At 45.1% G+C, this 19,755-nt stretch overlaps 1 protein-coding gene across 4 annotated transcripts in view; it reads right to left on the bottom strand.

The window, feature by feature from the left end:
• Positions 1 to 205: 205 nt before the first annotated feature.
• The window catches only part of TP53BP2 (tumor protein p53 binding protein 2), a 642,763-nt gene continuing 623,213 nt past the window's right edge, over positions 206 to 19,755 (bottom strand). For all 4 annotated transcript variants that reach the window (XM_069608638.1, XM_069608637.1, XM_069608636.1 and 1 more), the window contains exons 17-18: positions 2,179 to 2,378; positions 206 to 904 (exon numbers count right to left, since the gene is read on the bottom strand). In XM_069608638.1, the coding sequence (XP_069464739.1) occupies positions 863 to 904; positions 2,179 to 2,378 (242 nt within the window). In that variant the 3' untranslated portion in view covers positions 206 to 862. The remainder of the gene's footprint in view (positions 905 to 2,178; positions 2,379 to 19,755) is intronic.

The raw sequence follows: 19,755 nt of genomic DNA on the forward strand, positions 1-19,755 counted from the left end.
AGTGCAGCTAAAACACATTTCTTTGTAAATTAAATCCAATCAAATACTACCCAATGTGTTCTCACAGGTGTAGTCCATCCCTCCATTTACATGGAAACCATTTTCAGCCCCAAACATTTATATTTTCCTTATAGAATATAACACGACTTGAATGTGTACAGGGAAAATAACTCAACTAGTTAACATTCAAAATAAACCAAACAAATGTATACAATATTTTATTATACATTTAAAAGCTTACAAAGTTTGTATACTATGTTTTAAAAAAAATGAAAATAAAAATAAATACAAAAACATTTTAAACAATTTTAGGACTAATCTAAAGCTACATAAAGTTGTAGAATGTGATGCAAAACAAACACTTCTAAGTCCTGTCTAGCACCAACGTATTTAGAAAGATTGTCTTAAGAAAATAGTTTTGCTCCTTTACAATAGCCTAGCTGACAAAAATGTATTTTCTGAGTTTAGGAATCTAAAAAGAAAACCGTTAACCAAGAAGCAGTCTGCAGACAATACGTTTAATGACAATTTCTCCATTTCAACTAAAGCAGTCAATTGCAGTCAATTTAAAATGAAAACGGCTGAAACGGTTAAGGCAGTTTGACTGGCTTTCACTGAAGCTGGTCACAGTGTTCGCTTCATGTCTTGATTACTGCTGACATCTGGAGGACTCCTAGGAGGCTGGCAAGAACAGGTTGATACTGTAAGTTTATAACCACAAATATTGGACTCCAGTCTTTATGGACATATGAATTCATTGATCCTTCATGTGCTTCCAAACCATACTTTATCATCAAGTTACACTATTACTTGAAATACGTCTCGCAAATGGGGTACTTCATAACCAGGTATTTGTAGAGCACTATGCCAAACTTCTTTGCCTCTGTTTAATCCTTGGATATAGCTGTAACAAAAATTAACGAAGTTAGAAGCCAATGAAAATGTTTCTCATCACACAAAGTATTCACATAGCTACTGGGAACAGTTCACACATGACGTGTGATGCAGGTTCAATTTCAAAGTTAAATGTTTATTTATTTGCAGTTTTTTGTTTTCATATATTGACTACACTACCGGTAGAAGGCTTTGGAGCACTCAGTGACTTGGAGGGAGATGGCATACTGGAATTCAGAGTGGGCAGAGGCTCTGCTGGACCATACCATAAAAGGGGTGAATACGAGGAGATAAAACATGTCTGGATCAAGCATTGGCTTCCCCAGCTCTATTTCCAAAGTTTAGACAGTGAGTTATAAATAGAGTCTGGGCAAGCCCATGGAAATAATAGCTGTGGTGAAAATGTAAAGGCTGATGAGTCCCAGGAATCAACTATATATCCCCATTATAATGGAACGCATGAGGGGTTCAGACTGAATGGCATGTACCACTTTGGATTTTCACTGACAGCCAGGATAAACTGAATTGCAACAATTCCTGCAAACAAATACTAATGCATTAGATGTACACCCACGAAGGCCTGCATGTCTAGAGAAGAAAAATATCCTCAATGTAACTATACATTCTGGGAAGTTTGTGCTTAATGAAGTTATAATGAAAACGGTAGGTAGACCAATATAAATTGTACCATTTTACCAGGGCTCAAGTCGTGGGTACACGAGGGTGGAATAAGTCTCCCCACTTTTTTCAGGGCGCACCTTAATATGCTAATTTCTGGTGACAGCACATTGAATAGGTATGTTAATGTGCCCCCCACTTTTATTTTAGGGCTTGACCCCTGCATTTTACAGTAGACAGCACAAACAATGCATCAACCAATATTACCAACATTTCACAGCTCCTGCAGATTAGAAGTTCAAAGTGCAAGAATATTACCTCCAAGCTGCCAGGAGTGGCGGACAGGGCAAAGCGGTTATATTAGTAAGATACCCCTTAAACCAGCACCAACATATAGCCATTCTCCCAGTGAATGCAACAACTTGGACAGGAGACTAAGATTTTTTTGCTTTCATAAACACATTTGTGTACGAGTAAGGGGTTGCAAATCACCAGCTACATTTGCATTGTACAATAGGATGAAGTACAGTTAGGCCCTTTTAAGCCAAATTATGTGGGAACATTTATTCAGTAGGAACAGGGCAGAAGCATCTTGGATGTTAGCGCCTGGGGACCAACTCGGTTGGTGACGGTGCGCGGTACAAATACAGTTAACATTTAACATACCCCAAGTAGGTTGCGTGGTACATATCCCTCTTTTTCATTTAGGCGAGCCCACCACCACTCAATCTCATCGTCATCTTCTCTGCGTACGATGGTCATGCAGTCTCCTTCCTTCATGGACAGCTCATCCTCATACTGCGCCTCATAATCCCATAGTGCGTAGATCACACCCCTGTTCATGATACCCATTTTCTCTTGCACACCTGATGGAAAAGAAATGAGAGCTTAAGAAGTGAATTGGTTAAAAAGAAAATTGCAGCGTTTAGAAAACAGAGCAGAAACTAAGCACAGAAAGTGTATTGGCAATTATATTATGTTGTGAGAAGGCAGGTTTATGGCTGTATGATGGATGCATTGCTGTTTATCAGTATATGGATACATGCAAACCATCAGCACTAAGCTTAAACATCAAAATAACAGGACCATTTGAAATAATATCTAAGGACACATATTGAAGATTTTAGTAAGTAAGTTTATGTAGAAAGATGCCTTCCTCAAACGCAAAAGCTCGTCCACAGCGTGGGCGGATCATCAGTTACATACTGTGTACAAGGTTTAATCAATAAGTGACAGAGCTAAATTCATTGGAACAGGGCCAGGACCATCACCATGATGGGATACTCCAGACTGATGGAATCCTTTTTTTGGGAAACGGCTGTACTGTGTGGCAACATCCCGAGGTAATGGTTAATTCAAATAACTACAACCATACATCCCTTTGGACTGTCAAGCACACAAGGAAGGGAAGTATTCTCTAAAGAAGGCCACCAACGGGGGCTTGCACAATGCTCTGACTGGTTGGGCAGATTAACTCCATCGGAGTATGAAGATTTTTATCTTCTGTTTTCTCACCCAGTGCACAAGGGCACTAAGGGGTTTCACATTCTTCCATATGCCCAGATGGTGGACTGCCTAAACGGGGGAATAAAATGCCTTGCTTATTAGCCTCAGGAACCCCCATCAGCCTCCAGCCAATGCAAGCTTGCACAAAAGGAAACGCTCCCCCTCAGTTCTTTAGAAGTCTTAGCATTCTCTGAACACACCCAGTCAAAACAGAGCAGAATCTATACCCTTCCTTCAATCACCCATGTTTAAGATTTTCACTCACACTAACTTTCTTCCAAGGCACTCTGCAATCGCCTGCCAATTATACAAAAAAGTGATTTGGGTGAACTCTTTAACCAGGATGGTGAAACAGCACATACTTTGGTCTCACCTGCTCTCTGTGCAGTCATGCACAGTGGTGATGAACACAGCCTCAAATCCTTCACGAGTGCCCCATGTGGTGGTCTTGGTATACAAGACGTAATAAGGGGTTTATTAAGAGATGGCATACTATAAAATATCAAGGACCTTTAGGGAAAGGTGTGCAGTCAAAATATCGAAAATAAAAGGTCGAAAGACAAAAATGTCGAAAAATAAATGTTGAAAAAAAAAAGTCGAATTCCTCTTTTTTTAATTATATATTTATTTTGGGGTCCGGGAATAAAAAAAAATGGGTAAAAAACAAAAAAAAGGAGGGGGGTTGGGGGGAACCCCCCCATTTCGAAAAATAGGAGGATTTTAGATGATTTGAACTATTTGATTTGGGTGTTAAGTTAGAACAGTGAAATAGGACCATGTAACCATTGAGAGCAGCAGTGCACAACATGCCAAATTCAACCCTCCAAGACATCATTTATGGCCCTCTAAGTCACATGAGTTTAATGATGACGTGTTGCCTTGCCTAAAGTCAGTCACCAAGTCTCTACCGTCAGGTGTGTGTAGCTTCTGTGGTAAAGTTTGTGTTTACATCATGACATGCAGTTTTAGTTCTTTTCAAAAACAATTTCAGTCCCATAATACAAATACATCAAAGTGGTATGATATGGCAAATAGAACGCGCCTATACACAAGTAATGCCATTAAAAGGCTACGTATCACACGTTACAGTAAAAAAGTAATCAAACTTACACCTTAAACAGCATACAGGCGCCACATGGATTATTTTTTTGCTCAAATTCGCGCACCGATGCCCCTCCACCTGATCATTGCCATGGATAGTTCAGCCCAATGTATGATAGTTGTGTGGTTCATTCGGCCCTCTAGTGAAACATGTCCACCCATGAGGAATAGGTTTTTTGACATGCTTATTTTAGGATAGCTCTCACCCCCTAGGATATCTACCTGACTTTGTTGCTCCCTACCACTACTGAATGCTCCATCATATTCCTCCTTTGCCTCGCTGACGAAGCGCTTCAACGCCATAAATGACAGGAGGCACTATACAAATGCAAGATAACTTAAAACATATTCATTACGTATAGGAATAACAGTGTTGGCCCTTTAAAGAATGGGGCAAGCTCATAGAAGAAGCAAGCTGATGTGCGGGACATCACGTGACTATTAGAGAAGCTTCTGCTAGCTGATTAAATACTTCCAACATTTTAAATCAGCAGCTGCGGCACAAAGACTGTAGTTTGTACAGCCTACTATAAAGGCCAATAAAATACTTAAAATCTCCAACTTTCTAGCGTGGCATCCTCAATGTTGCAACAAACCTAAGTCCCATTTTTCCAGGCTGTAACCATTGTACAGCCAAACTGTAGCACTCCAAAATAAAATATACACATACATTAAATATCAGGCTGTTGAGATGGATGCACACAACCAGCCCTGGTGGGAGGATGTTGGGAGGCCACCATATGATGGTAAGCAGGGAGGACACTAAGAGGTGAGCCAAATCCAATCAAGGTAAGGTAGCTGAGCGACAAGGCTTGGTCTCAGGAATGGGTTCAGAGCGGTCCAAGGCTACAATGAGTCAACACAGACCAACATTGGTAATTCTAGTTTGACCGGTAAATATATTAAACACAATTATTTATTAGGTCTTTAGTTTACATCCTATGCAGATAAAAATATCACCAGGCAAATATTGTCACACAAAACCCTCATAAAACCGATCTATGCATTCACCCTAAGGAGAGAGATTTATTTATTCAGATTTGTAGCGCGCATGTCAGCCCGGGGGCATTGTGGCGCTTGTTACAGACAATATCTTAGTTACATAGGATAGATTAGCATTTGCTACAATGACCAGTGCAGCACAGGTAAGTAGCTCGGAGGCAATGAAATTGAAAGAACTCTTAGAATCGACACAAAACAGGGTTCCAAACTCTTATAAGGTCCAACCCCAAGATGGTTTTTTGCCTTGTGCCCAAAAGTCAACAGGTCCAATGCATATCATTCTTCAGCAAAGTTTATATAGATAGCAGTGCCAGTGGTAATGATCATGGAGTCACAAAGCTAGATAAAGTTCAAAGTAAAGTTCAGATGAGTATTCCACTCAACCCTGGATAGGCCCAGGGAGGGATCATTTACCCAGGGTTCCACCACCAAAGCTCCGGTCAGAGTGAGTTAGGGTCAGGATTTTAAACCCTAGTTACCCTATGGGAGGCAGGGGGAGAAAGTGATACGTATGTAAACTTACCCCCCTGGCTCAGAGTTTTCTAGTCACCACTTGTAGATATTCCAGACTTGATTCCAGGCTTGCTGTTCTGTTTTGGTTCCTACATCTATGATCGTCTAGATAGAAGAGATACTGGTTTCATATGATTTTGTTTTGGTCGGTCACAGTACTTAGGAATCTGTTCCAGACAGCTTCCAGCTGAAGATGCAAATGATGACTTCTGTGGGAGAGATGGCCATGGGTCACCTCAGGGATGTTGGGTAAGATTCTCTTTGTAATGATAAATCTTCATGACCTTTGTCAACCCCAGAACCTTTTGTTTTTACTGCCAGATTATATTTCCTTATACCTCTGAGTGGGAACATCTTTCCACGCGCACAGAATATTTTACTATTTTATGAGTGTCATCTTTAAGACTCTTCTTAGCGCCTTTTTAATTTGATCCTCTGACAACTTTTGGCACATACTGCCTATTGTTGCTGGGTTGCCCTTGGGACTCCCTTTTACCTTTCTCTCTCTAACCTTATGAGAACTACAGTTCCCAAGGGTATACAGGATTTTTGGATCCCTTTTACATTTTATTAGGCGAGAACAGCACCCCCCACCTTATGTGGAGTGCTGGGGAGATACAATGTATCCCCTTTCTCATTTTAACCCTAACACTTATGTTACAGGGACAAACTTACTTTTACTGGCTGGTGGCAGTGAACTGTATTAATTCAATGCACCTTTACCGCAGGTTGTTTCCATAGCCCCGGTAAAGGTACCCCTGTGTGCTCATTTTACCAAAAATACCCCCCTGACCCCTCCTCTCCTTTTTCAACATTTCAGTGTTCCTTGTCCTTTTTTTGTTCTTTCCCCCTTTGTATCAATGTTGTCTTTGGTGGGAATCCACCAGGCTCCAGAGTGTCTGTGAAGGTGTTAGGGACTTAGGACTAGAAATGTGTACCTCTGAAGTGAGACAGACCTTTTTCTCACTCTCTCGTGTTTCACCTGATTTGGATTCTGTGTTTTTAATGTTTTTGGAGTCTGAAACTCCATAGGCATCTGCTTTTAGTACCATCTAATGTGGACTGCTGGTGGGTTACCTAGTAGCCCCTTATCCTACTTTCTCATGTAAACATTTTTATGTTACCCTCCCTACTTTAAATGGCTGGTGGCAGTGGTTTACTTCTTCCTTCCATTGTGCTTTTCTACCGCAGGTTGAATCCTCAGCTGCAGTACAGCAACCATGCGTGACCTTTTTGTCAAAATGGCCAGTCTCCTTTTTTCACCCTTTTCAGTTTGTGAGGTCTTTCTTGGGTTTTACTCTGTGCGTTGAGACAGATTTCAGCCCTTTGTTTGTCTTGCCTTTGGCGGGCTTTAGCCCTGAAGCCCGCCACTGGCTCCAGTGTGTCTGGGAGGACAGGACGTGAGGGTGGGTCCCAAAACTCCCCTGTCCTTTGTCTCTAGGAATGCCTGTATGCAACTAGCCCTGATTGACTGGCTGGCTGTCCTTTTAGGACAGCCACCCTGCTGTGTGATTGACAGACTAGGGTGTGCATGAATGGGAAAAACCTGCTTAAAAGGCAAGGGTTTTGGGACTACAGGCAGAGTCAACCACTGGGAGAAACACCCAACGAAGAAACCGTGAACGAAGCTTGCTGCAGCCTCCTGGATCTTTGAATTGCCTGGTGAAGCCCTGCTGCTGTGCTGAACTCCTTTTTCACCTCGACAGAGAAGCTCCGGATGGAACAACTTCTCCCCTTGGATTAGCAGGGCCAACTAACCCCGAGACGAACTCCACTGGACCACCATCCCCAACTTGCTGAGCCTCTCCTTTGCTTCAGAAGCACAATGCCAGGGGTCGAGTGTCCGTAGTCGAGTGCAACGTCTGCCGCGGAACGAATCCGACCTGAAGCTCCAGGAGACTCCTAAGGACCATTCCGAAACAGGACCTCCAGATCCAAAGTCCCCCCATCAGAGTGCCTGACCGAAGGAGCGAAGAGAGTCCAACCGGTGTCCAAGACCCGCATCGGTGCTGTTTGCTAAGCGCCGAAACCGCGAAGTGCTGCTGAACCGAAAAGAGCCTGTAGCTGCAGACAACCTCCCAAGCACCGCCGCAGGAGCCCTCCAGACGTCCTCAATATTGTCCCCACGACTGAGGCTCAGGAACAAGTCTGCAAAGCTGTAGCAGGACAGAATTCAGCTGGACCACTTCTTCAAACCAGAGGTACTGTTTAGGCTTGGGGTACTTACCTTATTGCCTTTAGCCATGCTCTTCTCACTTGGGAATTGCATTGGCTTACCTTTTACAAGTTGATTCCAACTCTCTTTTCACAGGCTTAACAGCTTGTGACCCTACCAGTGATTTTTCTAAGACTCTAATTGTGTGCAAGACTTTGATCCAAGAAGTGCATCAGATCACTAGACTGAGTCCCAAGTGACTTTGGCTGTCTTGGCTCCCTGAAGACTCTTCTAGTCCATTGTCTTTGATACGGTTTATCCATCATAGGTGTTAGCTTGTTGTATACGGTTACTGCTGGGACAGGCTTATCTAGATTTCATTTTAAGATTTAGTTGTCCTCACATATACTGAGAAACTGTGTGACCTTTTTCCTTCCCTAACCTTTCCTTTCTACAACCTCAGAATCTACAAAGTATACTAGTGTGATATAGAAATGTCATTACTATCCTTGTGATTGAAGTCACCTCAGTGTGTTGCAATTGCCCACTAACTTGTTTTTATTCTGAAAAGTAATTTTAAAGTATATTTACATTGTTACAACAAATTGACTTTTTAAAGAATGCTTTTTTTAAAATGTATGTTAATTAACTACTTACAACTGAAACCTTGAGTGCAAGTGTTACTTGGCTACTTGTATTTACGGATTTCATTTGTACAGCTCACATTTACCCCTCTTGAGATGGGCCTTGCTGCTCAGTCACACTACCAACTTGTGCAGTACAAACCTATACCAAAAGGCGGGTTACCTAATATCAAGCACATAAGTTGTGTTGTCTGGCACAGTGTGACTGCACCAATTCGTACCCAACAGAAGGCAGGAAGTGAGGAAGGAGTCCAAAACTCTGCAGCCCTTTGTCTTCCAGCATGAATGCGAGAATCCAGTTCAAACTGGGAGGGTGGGTGTCCTGAAAGGACTGCCAAACACCCCCTCCTGCCCCCCCTCCCGAGTTTGAATGTTGCATGGCTGAATGATTGGCTGGGCTCATGTTTAAAAGTCAGCTCCTGGAATCTGAAGAGGTAGTCGACCACTGGAACTGAAACCGAAGAGTATGAAGAAAACGCGGCTGAGGCGATTTCCAGTGACCGGAGAGTCTGCTGTGTGACCGGAGAGTCTGCTGTGTAACCAGAGCCTGCTGTTACCCTTCCTTCCAATCGACCTGGGGACTCCGAAAACAAAGATCCTAACCCAGAGCCTGGTGAGACCCACTAGACTCAAGAACACCTGCATTTTGAGCCACCACACGCCGTTCTGCGACCTTGCGGGGCAATTCCCCAATACCCTGGGACCTCGAGCCATTGTGTGGTGCACGGTCTTCGGAATTCCGAATCTCGCTGAAATTGTATGGGCATCCTGCTGGACCTCCAGACGTGAATCGAGTCCAAAAGGTCCCCTCACCAGAGTGCTGTACCTTGCAAACGATGAGAATCCGACGAGCGATATTCTGTCTTCTCCTGTGCTCCTGAAAGAGGCACCAAATCCACAGAGCCACATCCAGCCGTGAGGAAAACCTTGCCTAGAGCGTTCCCCAGGATCCTTGCTGCAAAAGTTGTTCCAGTGTCCTGTCTTCTTGATGAAGTAATTCAATGACCAGGGTTTTGGTTACAGATCCCAAAGTCGTCCTGCTGCAAAATCCTCTCTGCTGAGGTACTGTGCTGGCTTGGATATTTACTTTCCTTAAATCTCTTTTGATTCCTGTGTAGTTTTGCGGTGTTTTCTGTGATTGGGAGGTCTCTCGTCCAGTTCACCCAGGCCCACTGCTGGAATCCTCCTAGTGCATCTTCTCTGAAGTCCCTGGAGCCTCAACTAACATTGAAAGCAGACTACTTGTTTGGACAATTTTCCTCTGGAACTCTGACTTTGCCTGCAACTCAGCCCTATCTCACCCTGCCTACAGCTGGCTCCTAGACCACTAGGGTCCCTCTTCTGCCTCTGAGCAAACTCATGTAATAGAATTGGGAAGGGCTGTATACTTTAAGGGGTCTGCCTTGAGAAGTAAAACAAGTGTTGAAAGGTGTATTTACTGGCAGAAGAGTTAGTTGGTAATTGTGAATTCTCAGAAATGTGCCAATTCCTCTCTACATTAGAGACCCCTAGCACTTTGGCTGGACTCTTGGACTTTTTCATATTTAACCTGGAGAGAGTGAGACCTTTTTTCCACTCTCTCATGTATTTTTTTTGCGATTTAAACTATGTGTTTCTTTTGGTTATGGAGTCTGACAAACTCCACAGGCATCATCTTTTTACACTGTGACACATAGCACCTTCGGTGCAGTGCCATAGGGAAGTCTTTCAGATTTCCCCAAGGTTTGAATACCTTCTTTTGGATAAACTACTGTTTCCAAGAGCAGTAAAGTAAAATTGACTTTACTTACATTTGTAACTTTCTAGACCCAGCACACACTATCTTACAAAAGGGTGCTGGAGGGGTTACTTAGTATCCCCTTTGTCTAGTTTCTCATGTAACCTTTTTATGCTACCCTTTCTACAATTAATGGCTGGCGGCAGTGGTTTACTTTAAACTACCACAGGGAGTTTTTACCGTGGGCTGCGTTCGCAGCTGCAGTAAAGCACCCATGGGTGCCCATTCTGTCAAAATGGCGCTGGTCTTTTTTTGCCATTTCTTGTTGCAAAGGTCCTTCTTGAGATTTACTGTGCGCAACAAACCAGGGTTGGTCCCTTTGTTAGTTTTGTCTTTAGCAGGATTCATGAGTGAAGCCTGCCTCTGGCTCCAGTATGTCTGGCAGGAAGTGAGGGAGGTGCCCGAAACTCCCTGTGCTTAATCCCCTTGGTTACAGGAATGCACCCAAAGGTGAATGGCCGGCAGGCTGTCCGGCAAGGACAGCCACCCTGCTGTGTGATTGACAGCTAAGATGGAATGAATGGGAGAAAACTTCATAAAAGGAAAGGCTTTTTGGCTTGGAAAGCAGAGTTGAGCAGTGGACAAAGGAATCCGAAGAAGAACTTGGAAGAGACGCCTGCTGCAACTCCGACCGTTGGTTTGCCCGGTGTAGCCCTGCTGCTGTGCTGAAGCTCAGAATTCAACCTCGACTAGAGAAGCCCTGCAAGGACGACTTCTTGTCTTGATTTGGTGGGACCAATCAACTCCAAAGTGAACTCATTTGGACATCCTCTCGAAGCTGGCTCCAAATCAAGTTGATCACTTAAGTCGGACCAGAGTGCTAGGAAGATCCTCTCCAGACTTCCCTGATGCACAATTGACCAAGCCTGAGCCACCTCAGAGTGCTGGACCCCAGAAGCAAGGAAAGTGAAGTGGTATCCGAGAACCACAGTGTTGCTATTTGCTGTCAGACGCGAGGAGCTGAAACACTGAAGGGTCACTGAATTGAAGTTTGCCCGTTAGCTGCGGCCGACCATCCTGTTATGTTGCAGGAGTCCCCAGACGTCCTCCCTCTTGACCCCATGACTGAGGCCCAGGAACAAAATTATCTGCAGAGCCACAAAGGAACAGAAGCCATCTGGAACTATTTCTTCTAACCAGAGGTACCGTGCAGTCTAAGATGACTTGCCTCTTGTCTTGTAGCCTTACTTGTTCTCAGTTGAGACTTGTAGAAGATGCAAGCAACTCTACAGAAGCAACCAAGACAACTCACAAGCCTCCCAGCTTGTGGCCCTACTTGATTCTACTTTTTCTACAAAGGACTTCTAAAACATTGTGCAAGACTTTTAGTTACCTGCAAGAAGTGCTTCAGCTCACCTAGACTTTTGCACAATTGACATTGGCTGGCCCGGTTCCCAGAATGACTTCTCGTATTGTGGGTTTTTACCTTCCTTCCAGGAAAGGGTTAACTCACTTTGCATTGGGTGTTTAAAAGTACTTACCTGCTTCAAAATATTTGTGTGATCTCTTGTCTTATTCTGAAACCTCTTTTCTTTGACACCAACTTTAGTATTGCTCTAAATGAATCCAGTGATATATTAATGTTCACAGTGTCCTATTTAAGTCACCAGAGGGTGTAGGAAGTGTGTGTGTGTCATCCCAAATGGGTACTTGCTGATTTAGAGAAACTATAGAGCGTGTATTTTGAAGTGTATTTGTGTGTTACTATTATACTGCCCCGTCTGAAGAAGGCTTATTCAAACTAGCTATTAAATACATTAATAATTGTGTAATCAAGAAACCTTGAGTGTAAGTGTTCACTTGTCACTGTGAATCTCTGTGTAACTCCCGTACCGCTCACATTGACCCTTCTTGAGATAAGCCTGGCTGCTCAGCCACACTACCAAACTATGTAGTACAGATTTATACACAAGGTTGGGTTCCTATTGCCAGGATGTCAATGTTATTGTAGTGCACTGTTGGGTAAGTTTTTCACAGAACTGTTAAATCTTCCCGACCTGAGTCAACCCCAGAACTTTTTTGCTTTACCAGTGGGATATTTTTCCGTAATACCTCAGTGAGTGGGAACCTTTTTCCACACTCACCAAATCTTTTACTAATTTTATGGGTGTCATTTTTCTGACTCTCCATAGTGTCTTTGTAAAGTTATCCTCTTTAACAACTTATTGGCAATAAGTGCCTGTTGGTGCTGGGTTGCCCTAGGGGTGCCCCTTTTTACTTTATTTTGCTAACCTTGAGAGAACTACAGTTCCCAAGGGTAGAAAAGATCTTTGGATCCCTTTTACATTTTATTCTGTGAAGCCAGCACACCCCACCTCATGTGGAGTGCTGGGTAGATGCAATGTATCCCCCTTCACATTAAAACTAACAATTCTGTTACAGGGACAAGCTTACCTTCAATGGCTGGTGGTAGTAATACCTTGTATTAATTTGGTGCACCTTTACCGCGGGCTGTGGTCACAGCTGCAGCAAAGGCACCCAAGGGTGCTCATTTTACCAAAATTGCCCTCGTCTTATTTTTTCGCCATTGTACTGTTTCTTGTCATTTCCTTTGTGATTTTTATCTTCGGCCGGAGTCCCCTAGTCTCCCCGCACAGGATCCCAGTCTGTGTCTGTGAGGAAGGAGTTCATAACTCACCAGCACTTTTTTGTCTTATGCCTTGCTTGAATCGGGACAAATCCCAGTGGGGGGATGGCTGTCCTGATTGGACAACCAGATCGGTGCTTCTTGTAAATGTGGGGAGAGAATGCAGATGTTGTGCCGTAGTTCCTGATAAATACTGCAAACCTGGGAGCTGAAGAGAAGTCAACAAGAACCGAAACCAAAGAGGATGATGAAGGAAATGCAGCTGAAACTATTTCCAGCTACCGGAGAGCCTGCTCTGTAACCAGAGCCTGCTGTAGGCCTTCATTCCAATCGATCTGGGGACTCCGAAAACGACGACCATGACCCAGAGCCTAGTGAGACACACAAGACTAAAGAAGACCTGCATTTTGAGCCATCCCACGTGTTGCTGTGACCTTGCGTTACTGCAATACGCCAATCCCTGGGACCTCGAGCCACTGTGAAGTGCACAGTCTTTCGAATCCTGAATCTAGCTGAAACTCCTGGTGGATCGTCAGAGACACGAATCGAGGCCAAAAGTCCCCTCAACAGAGTGCTGGACCTTTGTAACAACGAGAATTGAACCGTGATTTTCTGTCTTCTTCTGTGCTCCTTGAAAAGGCACCAAATCTGCAGAACTGCATTCAGCTGTGTTTGTAGTAACGACGGCAAGGAATCCACTGACCAGGTTCTGGCTGCAGATCCTAAAGTCCTCCTGTTGCAAAATCATCTTCAATGCTGAGGTACTGTGTTGGCTTGGGTATGTACTTAGCTTAAGTCTGTGAAGATTTCTGTGTAGCTGTGGGTTGTTTTCTGTGATGGGGAGGCCTCTCATCCAGTGCACCCAGTCCTACTGCTAGAATCCCGCTAGGGTGTTGTGTGGCACTGCGGGGTTGTTTAGGCCCCCGCTCACACATTCAGCATAATGTGTATAACTTGCTCGCACAATAGTGGGGGACATTTCCATTGCCTGCATCTTAAGCGGGGCTGTTGTGGGGGGACACTTGGCGTCCATTTTGTGTGCCCTCGGCTCCATCTTTGGACTACGCCTCACTGCTATAATACGAAAAGGCTTCTCTCCCCTTTTGCAGCGCTGCACACTCCGTGCTCATGGCCCCCACCTTTTCCAACTTTGAAAGCTTCACAGCTCCATTTCTCACGGATGCGCTGGGGACAATTGAAACAAATATACTAATGTAACATCTCACTCTTCCGCCAACATCACTGTCCTGTGTGTGAACCGGCCTGAATCATGCCTTGCAGCTCATCCATCTCCACAAACCTGCCTGTGCCCTCTTACCCCCACTGTTGGAAAATTACTGCCACTATAACCCTGTGCTCCTTAAGGAATTCCCTTGATGTACCAGAGGTGTGACCATGCTGTGAAGCCCACCCCAGTGTGCCCCCTACTAAAACTAGACCTCTGTCACAGTATATTGCACCTTAGAACTAACAAATGTCAGCGTGCCCACAATTGCTTTGATGTGCTCAGACCCACCCCATGATCGATGTTATCACACTGACCAAGTCCCCTAAGCCTGGTAACTGCATATAAGTCCTAATGAATGATGCTCTGATTTTATGCATGCAATTTATAGGTTCAAAGAAGATTTCCTTAAGCTTATACTGAAGGTCATTGTTTATTATATGTCTAGTGGTAGTTTTTTATGCTAGATTAGGTAGTGTCTGCCCTGCCTCACCGAGGACTGACCCTCACCCGTCCTGGACACTGGCAGCCAGACCACGTGACGCTCACCCTCCCTCCTTCGGAGCAACCAATCCGGATGAAACAGCACCCATAGCCATATATTTGTCAATGTTATTCACCCAATCCCAACCATTTGTAGTCCCATATAGTGTGATGTCAGTGATGATGCTTTTTCCCTTCATAAGCCAATATATTTGTATTGTTTGCCAGAGCGCACTCGGGGCAGCAGAGTTCTCTGGATGTCAATTCTTTATAAAGAAAACTTAACTCTTGCAACCTGTTCTCTTAGTCTCATTCCCCATTGGGGTGTTTCGTATTCATTTGTATTTGCATGTGTAAAACGGGGAGTGAGCCTTCATATTTGGTGACCCCCCCAACATGATTGGGACAGGTGCGCCGAGGCCCTGTGCCGAGCGGCGAGATCTGGGACACCCCCAGCAAAACCATTGCCTCCGCGGTTGACTAGTTTCCACACAAAATGAAAGGTTCCAAGGGTCCCCGTCATCTTTGCAAATACCCAAATAACTCGCCAAGGCGGGTCACGGCTTGGTTGGGGTGTGGACCAGATTGCAGATGAGCCGCCGTGGCTCTCGGACCACCCCACTGAACACGCGCGTACTGGTTGCGAGACTCTCAGGGGAAATAAAAAGAAAAAAGTATAAAAAAATAAGAGGGACAAAATAGTGGGAAAATAGAGACTGAGGGTGAGGTTCAGGGCCTGTGTGAATGTAACTGGGGCTTCTTATCTATGCTTTATATGGCCATCAGGTTATTGTGGAAAAATGAGGCAAAGAGGAATACGGGATCCTAGCTCCGAAGGGAGGTAGAAGGCAGCACCGCATAGCATAGTCTCGACCAGTGCAGGGAACAAGTGGAGATAAAGATAGGTAGGAGTCTCATATTTAGTAGGCTCGGAGAAGTAATTTAGAATATTCTATTTCCATGTGAGCAGAATTATTTGAGAGGTAGCCTAAGGGGGCTCAGAGGTGGGGAGTGCCTGAGAAAATAAGAACCAGGGATAATAAACCAAAGTAATTCAAAGGGGGAGTAAAACTGAAAGGTAGGGAGTAGTTTCTTACCTGTAACTCCATTTCTCCAGCGTTGGTATCTTTCATGGATTCACATGCTTAGAATATTCCCCGTCGTCAGGCTGGGAACCCTCAGTATATTTAATAAGACATTTTCCATAGGAAACATTTTTGACACCTGTGACCTATCTAGCTTGTTTTGGCTGCTTACGCATGACCCAATAGGACGTAGGGTATAAATAGCCCCGCCCCCGCGGCTCCCTCAGATTTTAATCCCCAAAGAAGTAGGGGCATATAAAGTTTGCATTCAGGGGAGGCCGGCGGGCCCATGTGAATCCATGAAAGATACCAACGCTGGTGAAATGGATTACAGGTAAGAAACTACTCCCTTCTCCAGCATTGGATCTTTCATGGATTCACATGCTTAGAATAGATTATATAGCAGTACCCCTAACTTGGAGGTGTGCAATGCAAACCAATATTATCAGAGTCGCATCTGCAGTTAGGCATACAAAAAAAAAAACCACCATGGTACATTGACAATAATCCCAATCATGGTCTATCAACAAGAGAATACACCCCACTGTGGGGCTTACCTTACTGAAACAGGTGCCGCAGGATTGCTCTTCCCATCTGCATATCCGCTGCCTTCTGTTGCTCTAGGCAATAAGGCTGAGTAAATGTATGCGGCACCGACCAGGATGCCGCTTGACATATGTCCACCAGCGGGATTCCAGACCACAATGACGCCGATGACGAGGTGGGTCTTGTTGAATGAGCCTTTGAACGTCTTTCCAGAGGTTTCCCTGCTTTAGAGTGGCAGAAGGCAATAGTCGACGACACCCAGCTAGTCATTGCTTGGAGATCGGTTTTCCCTTCACCGAAGGTCCACAAGCCACAAACAGTTGTCTCGTATGCCTAAACTCTTGAGTACGACTGAGGTAAAACTTCAGAGCTCTTTTGACATCCAACGTGTGGAGAGCTTTTTCCGCGAAAGAAGAGGCTGTCGTGAAGAATGTTGGCAGAACAATTGAAAAATGCTTGTGGAATGAAGTTGGAACTTTTGGTATGAAATGAGGGTTGGTTACCAACACCACTTTGTCTTTGAAAAACCGCAAGTATGGGGGGTCAATGACCAATGCCTGCAGTTCCGAAAGTCTTCTTGCTGAAGTAATAGCCACTAAAAAAGCCATTTTCCACGACAAAAACCTCAACGATGACGATGACATAGGCTCACCACAAGGAGCTTTCATTAGTGCGGACAGTACTAGATTGAGACTCCAGTTAGGAGGAAACTTTTTGGCTGGAGGAAAGGTCCGAAATAAGCCTCTCAGGAAATGCTTAACCAGTCGATCGCTGAACAACGGAGTTGCATGTCTTTTACGAGTAAATCTTGAAATGGCTGCCAAATGAACCTTTATGGAGGAGAAAGATAATCCTCTTTCCGCTAAGCGTAGCAATTATGGAAGAACCTGCTCTGGCGCAATGTTTAAGGGGTCCACACCCAGTTGATCCCTGCACCACACACAGAATCTTTTCCACTTACATGCATACAAAGTTTGTGGACGGCGCTTGCGCTGCCTGTAAAATTCATCAACACTCCGAGGAAATGTTCAGGGCCCCAAACTCGGAGAAGTCAGGAGCCAGGCTGTCAGGTTGAGGGCGTCTGGGTCGTGATGCCACACTGCTCTGTTGTCTTGGGATAGAAGGTTCGGAATCTTCTGGAACCTCAAAGGTTCTGTTATCGACAGCTGGAGCAGGTCCGAAAACCACGACTGTCTCGCCCAGTAAGGAGCCACCACAATTGCCCGACATGGGTATTTGTGAACCCACTGGAGGGTCCGGTGGATGAGTAGAAACTGAGGGAACGCATACGCGAACTTGCCCGTCCACGGGAAGGAGAATGCCTCCCCCAGAGAGCCGGGTTGTGGCCATCTGCTCGCGTAACGTCTGCACTTCTTGTTCCCTCGGGTTGTGAAAATATCCAGGGAAGGAAGACCCCACTTCTTGAAGATGTTTGCCAGCTGTTGATCGTTCAACTCCTACTTGTGCAGTTGATTCATCTCCCTGCTGAGAGAGTCTGCTTGTACATTGTTCACTCTTGGAAGATGGTAAGCCATTATGCTTATATCTTGTTTGAGGGCCCAACGCCATATTTCCGGAGCTTCGCTCGAAAGCGTCATGGAACGAGTACCCCCTTGCTTCCTGAGGCAGAACATTGTTGTTGTATTGTCCGTTAGTATTCTTACGACTGATCCCTGTATGCGTGGTAAAAAGGATTTCAGAGCCCAACGTACCGCTCGTAACTCCTGCACGTTGATGTGAAGCGTCGACTCTGCTGGGGACCATTGACCTTGAACCTGCAGGGATCCCAGATGGGCTCCCCATCCTTTCAGCGATGCATCCGTTACCACTGTCGATTGAAAGTCCGGTTCCTGCAGGGGCATTCCCCTCGTCAGATTGTCCGAGAGCTGCCACCACTAAGTGCTCGTAGAAGCTCGCTGTTGATGCTCAACTTGTCGGACCACAAGCCTCGACTTTGGGACCATCGGTCTGCCAAATATTCCTGTATTGGTCTCATGAAGAGGTGACAGTTGTTCACCAATGGGATACATGCCGCCATGGCCCCTAGTAGTGACATGTATTTCCTGACTGACACTCTGGTGCCCAGTTTCCACTCCTTTGCTTTTTGTTTGAGTTTTTGAACTCTCTCCAAGGACGGCTTCACTAGCTCTGATTGAGTTTGGAATTCAGTGCCCAGAAATATCAAGCTTCTTAAGGGAGCTAAGGAGGATTTCTCGAAGTTGATTGCAAAGCCTAACCGCTGTAGAAGTTGAATGGTGGCCTCTAGGCTTGCTTGTGTCATTCTCGGCGACGAGCCCCTTACCAGCCAATCGTCCAGGTAAGGGTAAACATGATGACCTTTTCTTCTTAGCCAAGCTGCCACTGGAGCCAAGCACTTTGTGAACGTCCTGGGAGACGACTTTAGTCCGAAAGGAAGTACTTTGCATTGGTAATGACTCTGACCGACTACGAAGCTTAGAAACTTTGTATCGACGACACTTGGGTATGTGGAAATATGTGTCTTGTAGGTCTAACAACGCCAGAAAATCTCCCGGCTGTATGGATCGGATGACCTCCTGAAGCGCAAGCATTTTGAACTTCATGCTTTGCAGAGTCTTGTTGAGCGCTCGAAGGTCCAGAATGGGTCGGCACTTGCCGTTGGGTTTTTTTACCACAAAGTAACGGGAGTAAACTCCCAGACCTCTCTCAGCCAGCGGAACAAATTCTATAGCCCCTTTTTGAAGAATAAGCACCACTTCTTGTTGTAATATGTGAAGATGGGGTTGCGCCGAATACACGGGTGGAATGTGTGATGGCGTCTTCTTGAACTGCAAAGAGTGGCCTAGTTTTACCGTGTCCAACACTCAACGGTCTGATGTTATTCTTTCCCACTCGTCGACGCGACGGGACACTGCCTCCCAGGACGCCCTGAAGCTCGTCATTGTTGGCACTTTGTTTGCCTTTGTTGGATGACGAATATCCTCTTCTCCTCGAAGCCTGGTAGTCTCGGCCTCTTCATGTTGCTTGGACATTACGCCTATAACCTTGGGAGGAGTATGACGGCCTGTTGAAACTCCGGTCCCTGGATGCGGTAAATCGGGAATTCCCTGATGCTCCGCGGAAGTGGCGAAAGGACTGAAATGCTCTACCACTCTGTAGGGCTCCAAGCAACCTTGCTGTGTCTGTATCTTCTTTCATACCTTTTAGGGCCTTGTCCACTTTCTCCCTGAACAACTGCTCACCCTCACACGGCATATCGAGCACCTTATACTGGACCTCCGGTCTAAAATTTTTACATTTCAGCCAGGCTTACCTTCTCAAAACCACTCTGTTGTTTATTTGCTTGAACCCGGATTCCGCCAAGTCCACGGCTATGTTGATCGAGTGGTTTGGTGCCTCTTCCCCCTCACGGACCAGCAAGATGGCTGATTCTTTTGTGCTCCTCCAGGTGTTCCAGGATAGGGGCCAAACAATGCCACATCTCACATTCGTATCTTGCCATGATAGCCAGCGTGTTAGCTGCCTTAACCGTCGTCGCTCCTACTGACAAGACCTTCTTACCAAAGGCATCCTGCCTTCTAGCATCATTGTCCAGAGGTGTTGTACACTTATGCTGTGATCTGGCTTTTCTAGCAGCTGC

Source organism: Ambystoma mexicanum, chromosome 4q (genome assembly GCF_040938575.1).
Source record: "Ambystoma mexicanum isolate Mex_15411 chromosome 4q, UKY_AmexF1_1, whole genome shotgun sequence".
NCBI classification, from domain to species: Eukaryota; Metazoa; Chordata; class Amphibia; order Caudata; family Ambystomatidae; genus Ambystoma; species Ambystoma mexicanum.